Source organism: Hyperolius riggenbachi, chromosome 6 (assembly GCF_040937935.1).
Source record: "Hyperolius riggenbachi isolate aHypRig1 chromosome 6, aHypRig1.pri, whole genome shotgun sequence".
In the NCBI taxonomy this organism is placed as follows: domain Eukaryota; kingdom Metazoa; phylum Chordata; class Amphibia; order Anura; family Hyperoliidae; genus Hyperolius; species Hyperolius riggenbachi.
The window spans coordinates 1,336,156-1,353,341 of NC_090651.1; the positions used below are offsets into that span (position 1 = coordinate 1,336,156).

The 17,186-nt window shown below is 54.8% G+C and overlaps 1 protein-coding gene across 1 annotated transcript in view; it reads left to right on the forward strand.

Moving 5' to 3' along the window:
- MTHFR (methylenetetrahydrofolate reductase) overlaps window positions 1-17,186 on the forward strand; it is a 43,124-nt gene that overhangs the window by 5,820 nt on the left and 20,118 nt on the right. The window contains exon 2 of the mRNA XM_068238750.1: window positions 13,023-13,242. Coding sequence (XP_068094851.1) covers window positions 13,031-13,242 — 212 coding nt within the window. The 5' untranslated portion in view covers window positions 13,023-13,030. The remainder of the gene's footprint in view (window positions 1-13,022; window positions 13,243-17,186) is intronic.

A 17,186-nucleotide genomic window follows, 5' to 3' on the forward strand; every position in this document is an offset into this window, starting at 1 on the left:
AACGGAAGCAGCTGAGCAGCAACATTGTATCCAGCAAAATCCGCGGAAACGGAACAGAAGCAGCTGAGCAGCAACATTGTATCCAGAAAATCCACGGAGACAGAACGAAAGCAGCTGAACGGCAACATTGTATCCAGCAAAATCCGCGGAAACGGAACAGAAGCTGCTGAACGGCAACATTGTATCCTGCAAAATCCACGGAAGCAGCTGAGCAGCAACATTGTATCCAGCAAAATCCACGGAAACCGAACGGAAGCAGCTGAGAAGCAACATTGTATCCAGCAAAATCCGCGGAGACGGAACGGAAGCAGCTGAATGGCAACATTGTATCCAGAAAATCCACGGAGACAGAACGAAAGCAGCTGAACGGCAACATTGTATCCAGCAAAATCCGCGGAAACGGAACAGAAGCTGCTGAACGGCAACATTGTATCCAGCAAAATCCACGGAAACCGAACGGAAGCAGCTGAGCAGCAACATTGTATCCAGCAAAATCCACGGAAACCGAACGGAAGCAGCTGAGAAGCAACATTGTATCCAGCAAAATCCGCGGAGACGGAACGGAAGCAGCTGAGCAGCAACATTGTATCCAGAAAAATCCACGGAAACTGAACAGAAGCAGCTGAACGGCAACATTGTATCCAGCAAAATCTGCGGAGAGGGAACGGAAGCAGCTGAGCAGCAACATTGTATCCAGCAAAAGCCGTGGAGACGGAACGGAAGCAGCTGAGCAGCAACATTGTATCCAGCAAAATCTACAGAAACCGAACGGAAGCAGCTGACCGGCAACATTGTATCCAGCAAAATCCGCGGAAACGGAACAGAAGCAGCTGAGCAGCAACATTGTATCCAGCAAAATCTGCGGAGAGGGAACGGAAGCAGCTGAGAAGCAACATTGTATCCAGCAAAATCCGCGGAAACGGAACGGAAGCAGCTGAGAAGCAACATTGTATCCAGCAAAATCCGTGGAAACGGAACGGAAGCAGCTGAGCAGCAACATTGTATCCAGCAAAATCCACGGAAACGGAACGGAAGCAGCTGAGCAGCAACATTGTATCCAGCAAAATCCACGGAGACGGAACGGAAGCGGCTGAGAAGCAACATTGTATCCAGCAAAATCCGTGGAAACGGAACGGAAGCAGCTGAGCAGCAACATTTTCTCCAGCAAAATCCACGGAAACGGAACGGAAGCAGCTGAACAGCAACATTGTATCCAGCAAAATCCACGGAGACGGAACGGAAGCAGCTGAGAAGCAACATTGTATCCAGCAAAATCCGTGGAAACGGAACGGAAGCAGCTGAGCAGCAACATTGTATCCAGCAAAATCCACGGAGTCGGAACGGAAGCAGCTGAACGGCAACATTGTATCCAGCAAAAGCCGCGGAGACGGAACGGAAGCAGCTGAACGGCAACATTGTATCCAGCAAAATCCACGGAGTCGGAACGGAAGCAGCTGAGCGGCAACATTGTATCCAGCAAAATCTGCGGAAACGGAACGGAAGCAGCTGAGCGGCAACATTGTATCCAGCAAAATCTGCGGAAACGGAACAGAAGCAGCTGAGCAGCAACATTGTATCCAGCAAAATCCACGGAGTCGGAACGGAAGCAGCTGAACGGCAACATTGTATATAGCAAAAGCCGCGGAGACGGAACGGAAGCAGCTGAGCAGCAACATTGTATCCAGCAAAATCTGCGGAAACGGAACGGAAGCAGCTGAGCAGCAACATTGTATCCAGCAAAATCCGCGGAGACGGAACGGAAGCAGCTGAGCGGCAACATTGTATCCAGCAAAATCCGCGGAGACGGAACAGAAGCAGCTGAGCAGCAACATTGTATCCAGCAAAATCCACGGAAACCGAACGGAAGCAGCTGAACGGCAACATTCTATCCAGCAAAATCCGCGGAGACGGAACGGAAGCAGCTGAGCAGCAACATTGTATCCAGCAAAATCCGTGGAAACGGAACGGAAGCAGCTGAGCAGCAACATTTTCTCCAGCAAAATCCACGGAAACGGAACGGAAGCAGCTGAACAGCAACATTGTATCCAGCAAAATCCACGGAGACGGAACGGAAGCAGCTGAGAAGCAACATTGTATCCAGCAAAATCCGTGGAAACGGAACGGAAGCAGCTGAGCAGCAACATTGTATCCAGCAAAATCCACGGAGTCGGAACGGAAGCAGCTGAACGGCAACATTGTATCCAGCAGAAGCCGCGGAGACGGAACGGAAGCAGCTGAACGGCAACATTGTATCCAGCAAAATCCACGGAGTCGGAACGGAAGCAGCTGAGCGGCAACATTGTATCCAGCAAAATCTGCGGAAACGGAACGGAAGCAGCTGAGCGGCAACATTGTATCCAGCAAAATCTGCGGAAACGGAACAGAAGCAGCTGAGCAGCAACATTGTATCCAGCAAAATCCACGGAGTCGGAACGGAAGCAGCTGAACGGCAACATTGTATATAGCAAAAGCCGCGGAGACGGAACGGAAGCAGCTGAGCAGCAACATTGTATCCAGCAAAATCTGCGGAAACGGAACGGAAGCAGCTGAGCAGCAACATTGTATCCAGCAAAATCCGCGGAGACGGAACGGAAGCAGCTGAGCGGCAACATTGTATCCAGCAAAATCCGCGGAGACGGAACAGAAGCAGCTGAGCAGCAACATTGTATCCAGAAAAATCCGCGGAAACGGAACAGAAGCAGCTGAGCAGCAACATTGTATCCAGCAAAATCTGCGGAAACCGAACGGAAGCAGCTGACCGGCAACATTGTATCCAGAAAAATCCGCGGAAACGGAACAGAAGCAGCTGAGCAGCAACATTGTATCCAGCAAAATCCGCGGAGACAGAACAGAAGCAGCTGATCAGCAACATTGTATCCAGCAAAATCCGCGGGAACGGAAGCAGCTGAACGGCAACATTGTATCCAGCAAAATCTGCGGAAATGGAACGGAAGCAGCTGAACGGCAACATTGTATCCAGAAAAATCCGCGGAAATGGAACGGAAGCAGCTGAACGGCAACATTGTATCCAACAAAATCTGCAGAAACGGAATGGAAGCAGCTGAACGGCAACATTGTATCCAGCAAAATCCGCGGAAACGGAACAGAAGCAGCTGAGCAGCAACATTGTATCCAGCAAAATCCGCGGAGACGGAACAGAAGCAGCTGAGCAGCAACATTGTATCCAGCAAAATCCGCGGAGACGGAACAGAAGCAGCTGAGCAGCAACATTGTATCCAGCAAAATCTGTGGAAACGGAACGGAAGCAGCTGAGTGGCAACATTGTATCCAGCAAAATCCACGGAGTCGGAACGGAAGCAGCTGAGCAGCAACATTGTATCCAGCAAAAGCCGCGGAGACGGAACGGAAGCAGCTGAATGGCAACATTGTATCCAGCAAAATCTGCGGAAATGGAACAGAAGCAGCTAAGCAGCAACATTGTATCCAGCAAAATCCACGGAGTCGGAACGGAAGCAGCTGAACGGCAACATTGTATATAGCAAAAGCCGCGGAGACGGAACGGAAGCAGCTGAGCAGCAACATTGTATCCAGCAAAATCCGCGGAAACGGAACAGAAGCAGCTGAGCAGCAACATTGTATCCAGCAAAATCCGCGGAGACGGAACAGAAGCAGCTGAGCAGCAACATTGTATCCAGCAAAATCTGTGGAAACGGAACGGAAGCAGCTGAACGGCAACATTGTATCCAGCAAAATCCACGGAGTCGGAACGGAAGCAGCTGAGCAGCAACATTGTATCCAGCAAAAGCCGCGGAGACGGAACGGAAGCAGCTGAATGGCAACATTGTATCCAGCAAAATCTGCGGAAACGGAACAGAAGCAGCTAAGCAGCAACATTGTATCCAGCAAAATCCACGGAGACGGAACGGAAGCGGCTGAGAAGCAACATTGTATCCAGCAAAATCCGTGGAAACGGAACGGAAGCAGCTGAGCAGCAACATTTTCTCCAGCAAAATCCACGGAAACGGAACGGAAGCAGCTGAACAGCAACATTGTATCCAGCAAAATCCACGGAGACGGAACGGAAGCAGCTGAGAAGCAACATTGTATCCAGCAAAATCCGTGGAAACGGAACGGAAGCAGCTGAGCAGCAACATTGTATCCAGCAAAATCCGTGGAAACGGAACGGAAGCAGCTGAACGGCAACATTGTATCCAGCAAAAGCCGCGGAGACGGAACGGAAGCAGCTGAACGGCAACATTGTATCCAGCAAAATCCACGGAGTCGGAACGGAAGCAGCTGAGCGGCAACATTGTATCCAGCAAAATCTGCGGAAACGGAACGGAAGCAGCTGAGCGGCAACATTGTATCCAGCAAAATCTGCGGAAACGGAACAGAAGCAGCTGAGCAGCAACATTGTATCCAGCAAAATCCACGGAGTCGGAACGGAAGCAGCTGAACGGCAACATTGTATATAGCAAAAGCCGCGGAGACGGAACGGAAGCAGCTGAGCAGCAACATTGTATCCAGCAAAATCTGCGGAAACGGAACGGAAGCAGCTGAGCAGCAACATTGTATCCAGCAAAATCCGCGGAGACGGAACGGAAGCAGCTGAGCGGCAACATTGTATCCAGCAAAATCCGCGGAGACGGAACAGAAGCAGCTGAGCAGCAACATTGTATCCAGCAAAATCCACGGAAACCGAACGGAAGCAGCTGAGTGGCAACATTGTATCCAGAAAAATCCGCGGAAACGGAACAGAAGCAGCTGAACGGCAACATTGTATCCAGCAAAATCTGCGTAGAGGAAACGGAAGCAGCTGAGCAGCAACATTGTATCCAGCAAAAGCCGTGGAGACGGAACGGAAGCAGCTGAGCAGCAACATTGTATCCAGAAAAATCCGCGGAAACGGAACAGAAGCAGCTGAGCAGCAACATTGTATCCAGCAAAATCTGCGGAGAGGGAATGGAAGCAGCTGAGCAGCAACATTGTATCCAGCAAAATCTACGGAAACCGAACGGAAGCAGCTGACCGGCAACATTGTATCCAGAAAAATCCGTGGAAACGGAACAGAAGCAGCTGAGCAGCAACATTGTATCCAGCAAAATCTGCGGAGAGGGAATGGAAGCCGCTGACCGGCAACATTGTATCCAACAAAATCTGCGGACACGGAATGCAAGCAGCTGAGCAGCAACATTGTATCCAGCAAAATCCGCGGAGACGGAACAGAAGCAGCTGATCAGCAACATTGTATCCAGCAAAATCCGCGGGAACGGAAGCAGCTGAACGGCAACATTGTATCCAGCAAAATCTGCGGGAACGGAAGCAGCTGAACGGCAACATTGTATCCAGCAAAATCTGCGGAAACAGAACAGAAGCAGCTGAACGGCAACATTGTATCCAGAAAAATCCGCGGAAATGGAACGGAAGCAGCTGAACGGCAACATTGTATCCAGAAAAATCCGCGGAAATGGAACGGAAGCAGCTGAACGGCAACATTGTATCCAACAAAATCTGCAGAAACGGAATGGAAGCAGCTGAACGGCAACATTATATCCAGCAAAATCCGCGGAAACGGAACAGAAGCAGCTGAGCAGCAACATTGTATCCAGCAAAATCCGCGGAGACGGAACAGAAGCAGCTGAGCAGCAACATTGTATCCAGCAAAATCCGCGGAGACGGAACAGAAGCAGCTGAGCAGCAACATTGTATCCAGCAACATCCGCGGAGACGGAACAGAAGCAGCTGAGCAGCAACATTGTATCCAGCAAAATCTGTGGAAACGGAACGGAAGCAGCTGAACGGCAACATTGTATCCAGCAAAATCCACGGAGTCGGAACGGAAGCAGCTGAGCAGCAACATTGTATCCAGCAAAAGCCGCGGAGACGGAACGGAAGCAGCTGAATGGCAACATTGTATCCAGCAAAATCTGCGGAAATGGAACAGAAGCAGCTAAGCAGCAACATTGTATCCAGCAAAATCCACGGAGTCGGAACGGAAGCAGCTGAACGGCAACATTGTATATAGCAAAAGCCGCGGAGACGGAACGGAAGCAGCTGAGCAGCAACATTGTATCCAGCAAAATCCGCGGAAACGGAACAGAAGCAGCTGAGCAGCAACATTGTATCCAGCAAAATCCGCGGAGACGGAACAGAAGCAGCTGAGCAGCAACATTGTATCCAGCAAAATCTGTGGAAACGGAACGGAAGCAGCTGAACGGCAACATTGTATCCAGCAAAATCCACGGAGTCGGAACGGAAGCAGCTGAGCGGCAACATTGTATCCAGCAAAAGCCGCGGAGACGGAACGGAAGCAGCTGAATGGCAACATTGTATCCAGCAAAATCTGCGGAAACGGAACAGAAGCAGCTAAGCAGCAACATTGTATCCAGCAAAATCCACGGAGTCGGAACGGAAGCAGCTGAACGGCAACATTGTATATAGCAAAAGCCGCGGAGACGGAACGGAAGCAGCTGAGCAGCAACATTGTATCCAGCAATATCTGCGGAAACGGAACGGAAGCAGCTGAGCAGCAACATTGTATCCAGCAAAATCCGCGGAGACGGAACGGAAGCAGCTGAACGGCAACATTGTATCCAGCAAAATCCGCGGAGACGGAACGGAAGCAGCTGAGCGGCAACATTGTATCCAGCAAAATCCACGGAAACCGAACGGAAGCAGCTGAGTGGCAACATTGTATCCAGAAAAATCCGCTGAAACGGAACAGAAGCAGCTGAACGGCAGCATTGTATCCAGCAAAATCTGCGGAGAGGGAACGGAAGCAGCTGAGCAGCAACATTGTATCCAGCAAAATCTACGGAAACCGAACAGAAGCAGCTGACCGGCAACATTGTATCCAGAAAAATCCGCGGAAACGGAACAGAAGCAGCTGAGCAGCAACATTGTATCCAGCAAAATCTGCGGAGAGGGAATGGAAGCAGCTGAGCAGCAACATTGTATCCAGCAAAATCCACGGAGACGGAACGGAAGCAGCTGACCAGCATCATTGTATCCAGCAAAATCTACGGAAACCGAACGGAAGCCGCTGACCGGCAACATTGTATCCAACAAAATCTGCGGACACGGAATGCAAGCAGCTGAGCAGCAACATTGTATCCAGCAAAATCCGCGGAGACGGAACAGAAGCAGCTGAGCAGCAACATTGTATCCAGCAAAATCCGTGGAAACGGAACGGAAGCAGCTGAACGGCAACATTGTATCCAGCAAAATCCGCGGGAACGGAAGCAGCTGAACGGCAACATTGTATCCAGCAAAATCTGCGGAAACGGAACGGAAGCAGCTGAACGGCAACATTGTATCCAGAAAAATCCGCGGAAATGGAACAGAAGCAGCTGAACGGCAACATTGTATCCAGCAAAATCCGCGGAAACGGAACAGAAGCAGCTGAGCAGCAACATTGTATCCAACAAAATCTGCAGAAACGGAATGGAAGCAGCTGAACGGCAACATTATATCCAGCAAAATCCGCGGAAACGGAACAGAAGCAGCTGAGCAGCAACATTGTATCCAGCAAAATCCGTGGAAACGGAACAGAAGCTGCTGAATAGCAACATTGTATCCAGCAAAATCTGCGGCAACGGAACAGAAGCAGCTGACCGGCAACATTGTATCCAGCAAAATCCGCTGAGACGGAACAGAAGCAGCTGAGCAGCAACATTGTATCCGGCAAAATCTGTGGAAACGGAACAGAAGCAGCTGAGCAGCAACATTGTATCCAACAAAATCTGCGGAAACGGAACGCAAGCAGCTGAGCAGCAACATTGTATCCAGCAAAAGCCGCGGACACGGAACAGAAGCGGCTGAGTGGCAACATTGTATCCAGCAAAATCCGCGGGAATGGAACCAGCTAAATGGCACCATTATTAGTGAGGAAGTGCCGAGGTAGCTCCGAGCCCCTGATGAGTCATGTGTTTGTGACGAAATCGATAGGGCGGAGCTACGAACGGCATGCTTGAAACATTACAGACCAGAGGAGGAAGCTGGAGGATCTCCACACAGAGGGATTGAGGATACTTGCTGGCCAGATCGGGAGGCCAGACGGGGGAGAGCCCGTGGCAAAACTCTATGCTTTCAAAACTCTGCAAAATCTGTAAGTGCAAACCTGGAATAAATTTTAAAGTTTTTATACAGTATCGCACTATGAGCGTTGTTTTTTTCATTCTGAGGAAACGCTAAAGTGCAAGTATTGGGTCTCAACCTGCATATGGTGACTGCTGCAAGGGTGGAACGGATCGTTCAGGCGAGGGGAGCCTTGAATGCCCCACATGCGCATCTGACCATTGTGATTTGTGGTCCAACAAATTTGGTGAGCCGCTCTCCATTAGGTGTTGGTGGTGGGAGTGACACACTGTTTTACTACGCAGCGCTGGTCAAGTTTATGTGGATTTTACAATAAGGAATAGCTCGCTTTTATTCTGACTACAGCAAAGCATAAAAGTCGCATTGATTTGGACTTTTTATTTGTATTGAATATTGAATCGGGACAGTGTTGAGGGCATTGAGCTGGACTGATTTACTTTTCCTACACTATGCAGCCTGGTGCAGCTGTATAAAAGCAAAAGTGTAGGATTGTACTGTATATGTAATTATAAACTGTATAATTTTTAGGTTTTTGTGGATTAAGCGCAGAGCAACTATAGTCATTGTGACTAAACGCGTATATTTTGAATGGCAACATTGTATCCAGCAAAATCCGCAGAAACGGAACGGAAGCAGCTGAACGGCAACATTGTATCCAGCAAAATCCGCGGAGACGGAACGGAAGCAGCTGAGCAGCAACATTGTATCCAGCAAAATTCGCGGAGACGGAACGGAAGCAGCTGAGCAGCAACATTGTATCCAGCAAAATCTGCGGCAACGGGACAGAAGCAGCTGAGCGGCAACATTGTATCCAGCAAAATCCGCGGCAACGGGACAGAAGCAGCTGAGCAGCAACATTGTATCCAGCAAAATCCGCGGAGACGGAACGGAAGCTGCTGAGAAGCAACATTGTATCTAACAAAATCTGCGGAAACGGAACGGAAGCAGCTGAGCAGCAACATTGTATCCAGCAAAATCCGCGGAGACGGAACAGAAGCAGCTGAGCAGCAACATTGTATCCAGCAAAATCTGCGGAGAGGGAACGGAAGCAGCTGAGCAGCAACATTGTATCCAGCAAAATCCACGGAAACCGAACAGAAGCAGCTGAGCAGCAACATTGTATCCAGCAAAATCTGCGGAGACGGAACGGGAGCAGCTGAGCAGCAACATTGTATCCAGCAAAATCCACGGAAACCGAACAGAAGCAGCTGAGCAGCAACATTGTATCCAGCAAAATCCGCGGAAACGGAACGGAAGCAGCTGAACGGCAACATTGTATCCAGCAAAATCTGCGGCAACGGGACAGAAGCAGCTGAGTGGCAACATTGTATCCAGCAAAATCCGCGGAAACGGAACGGGAGCAGCTGAGCAGCAACATTGTATCCAGCAAAATCCGCGGAAACGGAACGGGAGCAGCTGAACGGCAACATTGTATCCAGCAAAATCCGCGGAAACGGAACAGAAGCTGCTGAACGGCAACATTGTATCCGGCAAATTCCGCGGAAACGGAACAGAAGCTGCTGAACGGCAACATTGTATCCAGCAAAATCCGCGGAAACGGAGCAGAAGCAGCTGAATGGCAACATTGTATCCAGTAAAATCAGCGGAAACTGAGCAGAAGCAGCTGAACGGCAATGGAGTGAAAACGGATCAGATTGACCGGTTATCAGATCTATTGTCACGGATCCTTTTGCCACGTAATTTCCAGTGTGAACCGGGCTTATAGAGCCACAGCAGCTGCTTCGGGATTTGTTTGGGCCACTTTCACATTGCATAACATTAGCATTAGAATTATTGTTATTCAGTGTTTTGCCGTCAGAGAGAAGCTGCTGTCAGGTTTTCTCCTATGACTGTTAATTATAAGGCAAGCGTGAGGACAGATGCATTGTGGGTTGTGGCAAGCAGATGGTTAAACACTCCGCCATCTGTTCATTAACCCATTGTTACCCCTCCCCATTCCCGGAGCAGGAGCTGACATCTGATCCCAGGCTGACCGGAGGAGCGCAGATCAGATATCAGCCAAACCTGAATATAGAAGCCAACTGGGCCTGCCTGTGTCAGGAGTAATGATGGCCATACACTTATAGATTTGCAGCAGATTCGGCCATCAGATAGATTTCTCTCAGTTGCTTGTCAAGTCAAACAGATTTCTAATAGAATTCAGAATTAAATCTATTGGAAATCTATCTAAATGCATTATTGGTCCATTGGCTCCAATGCAATTCTATGGGCCTCTGATCTGCTGCCAGCAGCAGATTGACCTAGATTTTCCATCCTGCCAGATCAAATCCATCGAAATCTGCCACAAGTTGATAGAATCGATTTCTGATCAATCGATAGATTCCATTGAATCAATCGATCGATGGCTGAAATCGACCAGTGTATGGGCCCCTTAAGGAGCAGATAAATTGGTTCCGTCACTAACCAGATGGATGTTGTATGTGTATGACGAGCTCTGCTTCATTACAGGAAGATACTAGGCTCCGCCTCCCAGGGAAACACTTTACAATCCTGCCTTCCTCAGTTTCCTGGTGCCTCCGGCCAGCCGGTACACATGACAAGGAACAGGCAGCCTATTGGGCCAATCAGATTGCGGTGAACAGGTCCTTGAATGTGACTGGACTGGAAGGTGCTCGGGGTGGGGGGGAGTGGTGCTGGTGTAAGTTACTGGTGTTCCCTGCGTTCAGGAGCGCAGCGTGTGCTGAGTGCCTGCTCCCCCCACTGAGCTGGATTACTGATGACTGGACCGGAAGGTGCTCGGGGGGGTGGAGTGGTACTGGTGTTCCCTGCGTTCAGGAGCGCAGCGAGTGCTGAGTGCCCGCTCCCCCCACTGAGCTGGATTACTGATGACTGGACTGGAAGGTGCTCGGGGTGGGGGAGTGGTGCTGGTGTAAGTTACTGGTGTTCCCTGCGTTCAGGAGCGCAGCGTGTGCTGAATGCCCGCTCCCCCCACTGAGCTGGATTACTGATGACTGGACCGGAAGGTGCTCAGGGGGGTGGAGTGGTACTGGTGTTCCCTGCGTTCAGGAGCGCAGCGTGCGCTGAGTGCCCGCTCCCCATCCACTGAGCTGGATTACTGATGACTGGACCGGAAGGTGCTCGGAGGGGTGGGGGGGGGGTGGAGTGGAGCAGGTGTAAGTTACTGGTGTTCCCTGCGTTCAGGAGCGCAGCGTGTGCTGAGTGCCCGCTCCCCCCACTGAGCTGGATTACTGATGACTGGACCGGAAGGTGCTCGGGGGGGGGGGGGGGGGAGTGGTGCTGGTGTTCCCTGCGTTCAGGAGCGCAGCGTGCGCTGAGTGCCCGCTCCCCCCACTGAGCCGGATTACTGATGACTGGACTGGAAGGTGCTCGGGGGGGTGGAGTGGTACTGGTGTTCCCTGCGTTCAGGAGCGCAGCGAGTGCTGAGTGCCCGCTCCCCCCACTGAGCTGGATTACTGATGACTGGACCGGAAGGTGCTCGGGGTGGGGGGGGGGGGTGGAGTGGAGCAGGTGTAAGTTACTGGTGTTCCCTGTGTTCAGGAGCGCAGCGTGCGCTGAGTGCCCGCTCCCCCCGACTGAGCCGGATTACTGATGACTGGACCGGAAGGTGCTCGGGGGGGGTGGAGTGGTACTGGTGTTCCCTGCGTTCAGGAGCGCAGCGTGTGCTGAGTGCCCGCTCCCCCCACTGAGCCGGATTACTGATGACTGGACCGGAAGGTGCTCGGGGGGGTGGAGTGGTACTGGTGTTCCCTGCGTTCAGGAGCGCAGCGTGCGCTGAGTGCCCGCCCCCCGACTGAGCCGGATTACGCATGGTATGCTGCCACTAGTGCGCATAACCTGCAGGAAGCCATCATCACGGATCCTTTTCCACTATCATACACGATCACAATCCCGTTTAAATCTCCCGTATGCCATTGAGTTTCTGTACTCAGTATAGTAGAGCTCAATTGCATCCAGAACGCGGCAGGACGATGATTGCGCTTTAAAACCGTGAAGCAATCGGATCGCACTAATGGAAATTGCTGCTGCCAAGTGCCTCGCGTTCTGCAGCAATCGGAAACAAATCGCAGCGTAGTGGAAAAAGTCCCTGAGGCCGCTGAATCCCCATCGCACGGAGCAGTAACTGGCGCTGTTACCCTGCACTATCCTTAGTGAATCAGCCCCCATGTCTGTTATCTGAGGACAGCTTTGTGTGCATCAGACGTCTGTAACTCAAGTCGTTCATATTTAGGGAACTATCTGTCCGTTTTACAATAGATCTGGTGAAAGTTCCCGTGTGGCTTCTGCAGGCTTCATCTAGTGTGGAGAGAGTTGCTTCCCCAGCATAAAGCACACCACCTGACCTAGCCCACCACCTCCTGACCCAGCCCACCTCCTCTCCCTGACCCAGCCCACCTCCTCTCCCTGACCCAGCCCACCTCCTCTCCCTGACCCAGCCCACCTCCTGACCCAGCCCACCTCCATCCCCCTGACCCAGCCCACCTCCTTCCCCCTGACCCAGCCCACTTCCTCTCCCTGACCCAGCCCACCTCCTCCCCCTGACCCAGCCCACCACCTCCTTCTGACCCAGCCTACCTCCTCTCCCTGACCCAGCCTACCTCCTCCCCCTGACCCAGCCCACCTCCTCCCCCTGACCCAGCCCACCACCTCCTTCTGACCCAGCCCACCTCCTTCCCCCTGACCCAGCCCACCTCCTTCCCCCTGACTCAGCCCACCTCCTTCCCCCTGACCCAGCCCACCTCCTTCCCCCTGACACAGCCCACCTCTTTCCCCCTGACCCAGCCCACCTCCTTCCCCCTGACCCAGCCCACCTCCTTCCCCCTGACCCAGCCCACCTCCTTCCCCCTGACCCAGCCCACTTCCTCTCCCTGACCCAGCCCACTTCCTCCCCCTGACCCAGCCCACCTCCTCTCCTGACCCAGCCCACCTCCTCCCTGTGACCTTGTGAATGCTTTGTTGTTGACTTCCTTCCTTCTGGTCCGCAGGCTTCGCCATGGTGAACGCCAGCCTCGTGGACAGCGCCAGCTGTAGTAGCAGCACAGACTCCAAGGAAAGCTCTCGATGTTCCACCCCCGTCCTCGACATCGAGCGCTATGAACGGCTCCGGGATAAAATGCGACGACGCATTGAAGCAGGAGACAAGTGGTTCTCATTAGAGTTCTTCCCCCCGCGCACGGCCAGCGGTGCCGTCAACCTGACCTCCAGGTGTGTCCTGATCTGCAAGAGGGGAATAGATCTGTGGTTATAACAACCCGCCCAAAACAAACCTTGTTCCAAACATGTTCTCCGTAGCCCGACACACGTCCGACGCACGTTCTCTGCAACGCGACACTGTCCTCCGCACCACAACGCAAATGTCCTCTGCACCGCGACACAAATGTCCTCCGCACCGCGACACAAATGTCCTCCGCACCGTGACACAAATGTCCTCCGCACCGCGACACAAATGTCCTCCGCACCGCGACACAAATGCCCTCCGCGCCGCGACGCAAATGCCCTCCGCGCCGCGACGCAAATGCCCTCCGCGCCGCGACACAAATGTCCTCCGCACCGCGACACAAATGTCCTCCGCACCGCGACACAAATGCCCTCCGCGCCGCGACACAAATATCCTCCGCGCCGCGACACAAATGCCCCTCCGCGACACAAATGCCCTCCGCACCGCGACGCAAATGTCCTCCGCTCCGCGACGCAAATGTCCTCCGCACCGCGACGCAAATATCCTCCGCACCGCGACACAAATATCCTCCGCACCGCGACACAAATGTCCTCCGCACCGCGACACAAATGTCCTCCGCACCGCGACACAAATGCCCTCCGCGACGCAAATGTCCTCCGCACCGCGACACAAATGCCCTCCGCGCCGCGACACAAATGTCCTCCGCACCGCGACACAAATGTCCTCCGCACCGCGACACAAATGTCCTCCGCACCGCGACACAAATGTCCTCCGCACCGCGACGCAAATGCCCTCCGCACCGCGACGCAAATGCCCTCCGCACCGCGACGCAAATGCCCTCCGCACCGCGACGCAAATGCCCTCCGCACCGCGACCCAAATGTCCTCTGCACCGTGACACAAATGTCCTCCGCACCGCGACGCAAATGTCCTCCGCGACACAAATGTCCTCCGCACCGCGACACAAATGTCCTCCGCACCGCGACACAAATGCCCGCCGCGCCGCGACGCAAATGTCCTCCGCACCGCGACACAAATGTCCTCCGCGACACAAATGTCCTCCACGACGCAAATGTCCTCCGCACCGCGACACAAATGTCCTCCGCTCCGCGACACAAATGTCCTCCGCACCGCGACACAAATGCCCTCCGCGCCGCGACACAAATGTCCTCCGCGCCGCGACACAAATGTCCTCCGCACCGCGACACAAATGTCCTCCGCACCGCGACACAAATGCCCTCCGCGCCGCGACACAAATGCCCTCCGCGCCGCGACACAAATGCCCTCCGCGCCGCGACACAAATGTCCTCCGCGACGCAAATGTCCTCCGCACCGCGACGCAAATGTCCTCCGCGACACAAATGTCCTCCGCACCGCGACACAAATGTCCTCCGCACCGCGACACAAATGCCCTCCGCACCGCGACACAAATGCCCTCCGCACCGCGACACAAATGTCCTCCGTACCGCGACACAAATGCCCTCCGCACCGCGACACAAATGCCCTCCGCGCCGCGACACAAATATCCTCCGCACCGCGACACAAATGTCCTCCGCACCGCGACACAAATGCCCTCCGCACCGCGACGCAAATGTCCTCCGCTCCGCGACGCAAATGTCCTCCGCACCGCGACACAAATATCCTCCGCACCGCGACACAAATGTCCTCCGCACCGCGACACAAATGTCCTCCGCACCGCGACACAAATGCCCTCCGCGACGCAAATGTCCTCCGCACCGCGACACAAATGCCCTCCGCGCCGCGACACAAATGTCCTCCGCACCGCGACACAAATGTCCTCCGCACCGCGACACAAATGTCCTCCGCACCGCGACACAAATGCCCTCCGCACCGCGACGCAAATGCCCTCCGCACCGCGACGCAAATGCCCTCCGCACCGCGACGCAAATGCCCTCCGCTCCGCGACGCAAATGTCCTCCGCTCCGCGACGCAAATGCCCTCCGCACCGCGACGCAAATGTCCTCCGCACCGCGACACAAATGCCCTCCGCACCGCGACACAAATGTCCTCCGCACCGCGACACAAATGCCCTCCGCACCGCGACACAAATGCCCTCCGCACCGCGACACAAATGTCCTCCGCACCGCGACGCAAATGCCCTCCGCACCGCGACGCAAATGTCCTCCGCTCCGCGACGCAAATGCGCGACACAAATGTCCTCCGCGCCGCGACACAAATGTCCTCCGCGCCGCGACACAAATGTCCTCCGCGCCGCGACACAAATGCCCTCCGCACCGCGACGCAAATGCCCTCCGCACCGCGATGCAAATGCCCTCCGCTCCGCGACGCAAATGCCCTCCGCTCCGCTCCGCAAATGCCCTCCGCACCGCGACGCAAATGCCCTCCGCACCGCGACGCAAATGCCCTCCGCTCCGCGACGCAAATGTCCTCCGCTCCGCGACGCAAATGCCCTCCGCACCGCGACGCAAATGTCCTCCGCACCGCGACCCAAATGCCCTCCGCGCCGCGACACAAATGCCCTCCGCACCGCGACACAAATGCCCTCCGCACCGCGACACAAATGCCCTCCGCACCGCGACACAAATGTCCTCCGCGCCGCGACGCAAATGCCCTCCGCACCGCGACGCAAATGTCCTCCGCTCCGCGACGCAAATGCGCGACACAAATGTCCTCCGCGCCGCGACACAAATGTCCTCCGCACCGCGACACAAATGCCCTCCGCACCGCGACGCAAATGCCCTCCGCACCGCGACGCAAATTCCCTCCGCTCCGCGACGCAAATGCCCTCCGCTCCGCGACGCAAATGCCCTCCGCTCCGCGACGCAAATGTCCTCCGCACCGCGACGCAAATGTCCTCCGCACCGCGACGCAAATGTCCTCCGCACCGCAAATGTCCTCCGCACCGCGACGCAAATGTCCTCCGCACCGCGACACAAATGCCCTCCGCACCGCAACACAAATGCCCGCCGCGCCGCAAATGTCCTCCGCGCCGCTACGCAAATGTTTTCCGCGCCGCTACGCAAATGTCCTCCGCGCCGCTACGCAAATGTCCTCCGCGCCGCTACGCAAATGTCCTCCGCGCCGCTACGCAAATGTCCTCCGCACCGCGACGCAAATGCCCTCCGCACCGCGACACAAATGTCCTCTGCACCGCGACACAAATGTCCTCCGCTCCGCGACACAAATGTCCTCCACACCGCGACACAAATGCCCTCCGCACCGCGACACAAATGCCCTCCGCACCGCGACGCAAATGTCCTCCGCACCGCAAATGTCCTCCGCACCGCGACGCAAATGTCCTCCGCACCGCGACACAAATGCCCTCCGCACCGCAACACAAATGCCCTCCGCGCCGCGCCGCAAATGTCCTCCGCGCCGCTACGCAAATGTCCTCCGCGCCGCGACGCAAATGTCCTCCACTCCGCGACACAAATGTCCTCCGCGCCGCGACACAAATGTCCTCGGCCCGACACACATCCTACGCGCCCTACACTCTTGTCCTCTGTGCCTCGACACGCATCCTCCATGCTCTGACACACACATCCTATGCGCCCCTGACACACTCGTCCTACCCGGCCCAAATGGTCGTCCTCCGCGCCCCAACATGCGTCCTCCATTCCCCGTCACACACATCCTACGCGGTCTGACACTCGTCCATCCCGGGCCGACGCGCTCATCCCCTGCGCCCCAACACACGTCCCGACGTGCGTCCTCCGCGCCCCAACACACGTCCCGACGTGCGTCCTCCGCTCCCCGACACACGTCCTGACGTGCGTCCTCTGCGTCCCGACGTGCGTCCTCCGCGCCCCAAAACAAGTCCTGACGTGCGTCCTCCGCGGCCCGACACACGCCCCGGCGTGCGTCCTCCGCGCCCCAACACATGTCCCGACGTGCGTCCTCCGCGCCCCAAAACAAGTCCTGACGTGCGTCCTCCGCGGCCCGACACACGCCCCGACGTGCGTCCTCCGCGCCCCAACACATGTCCCGAC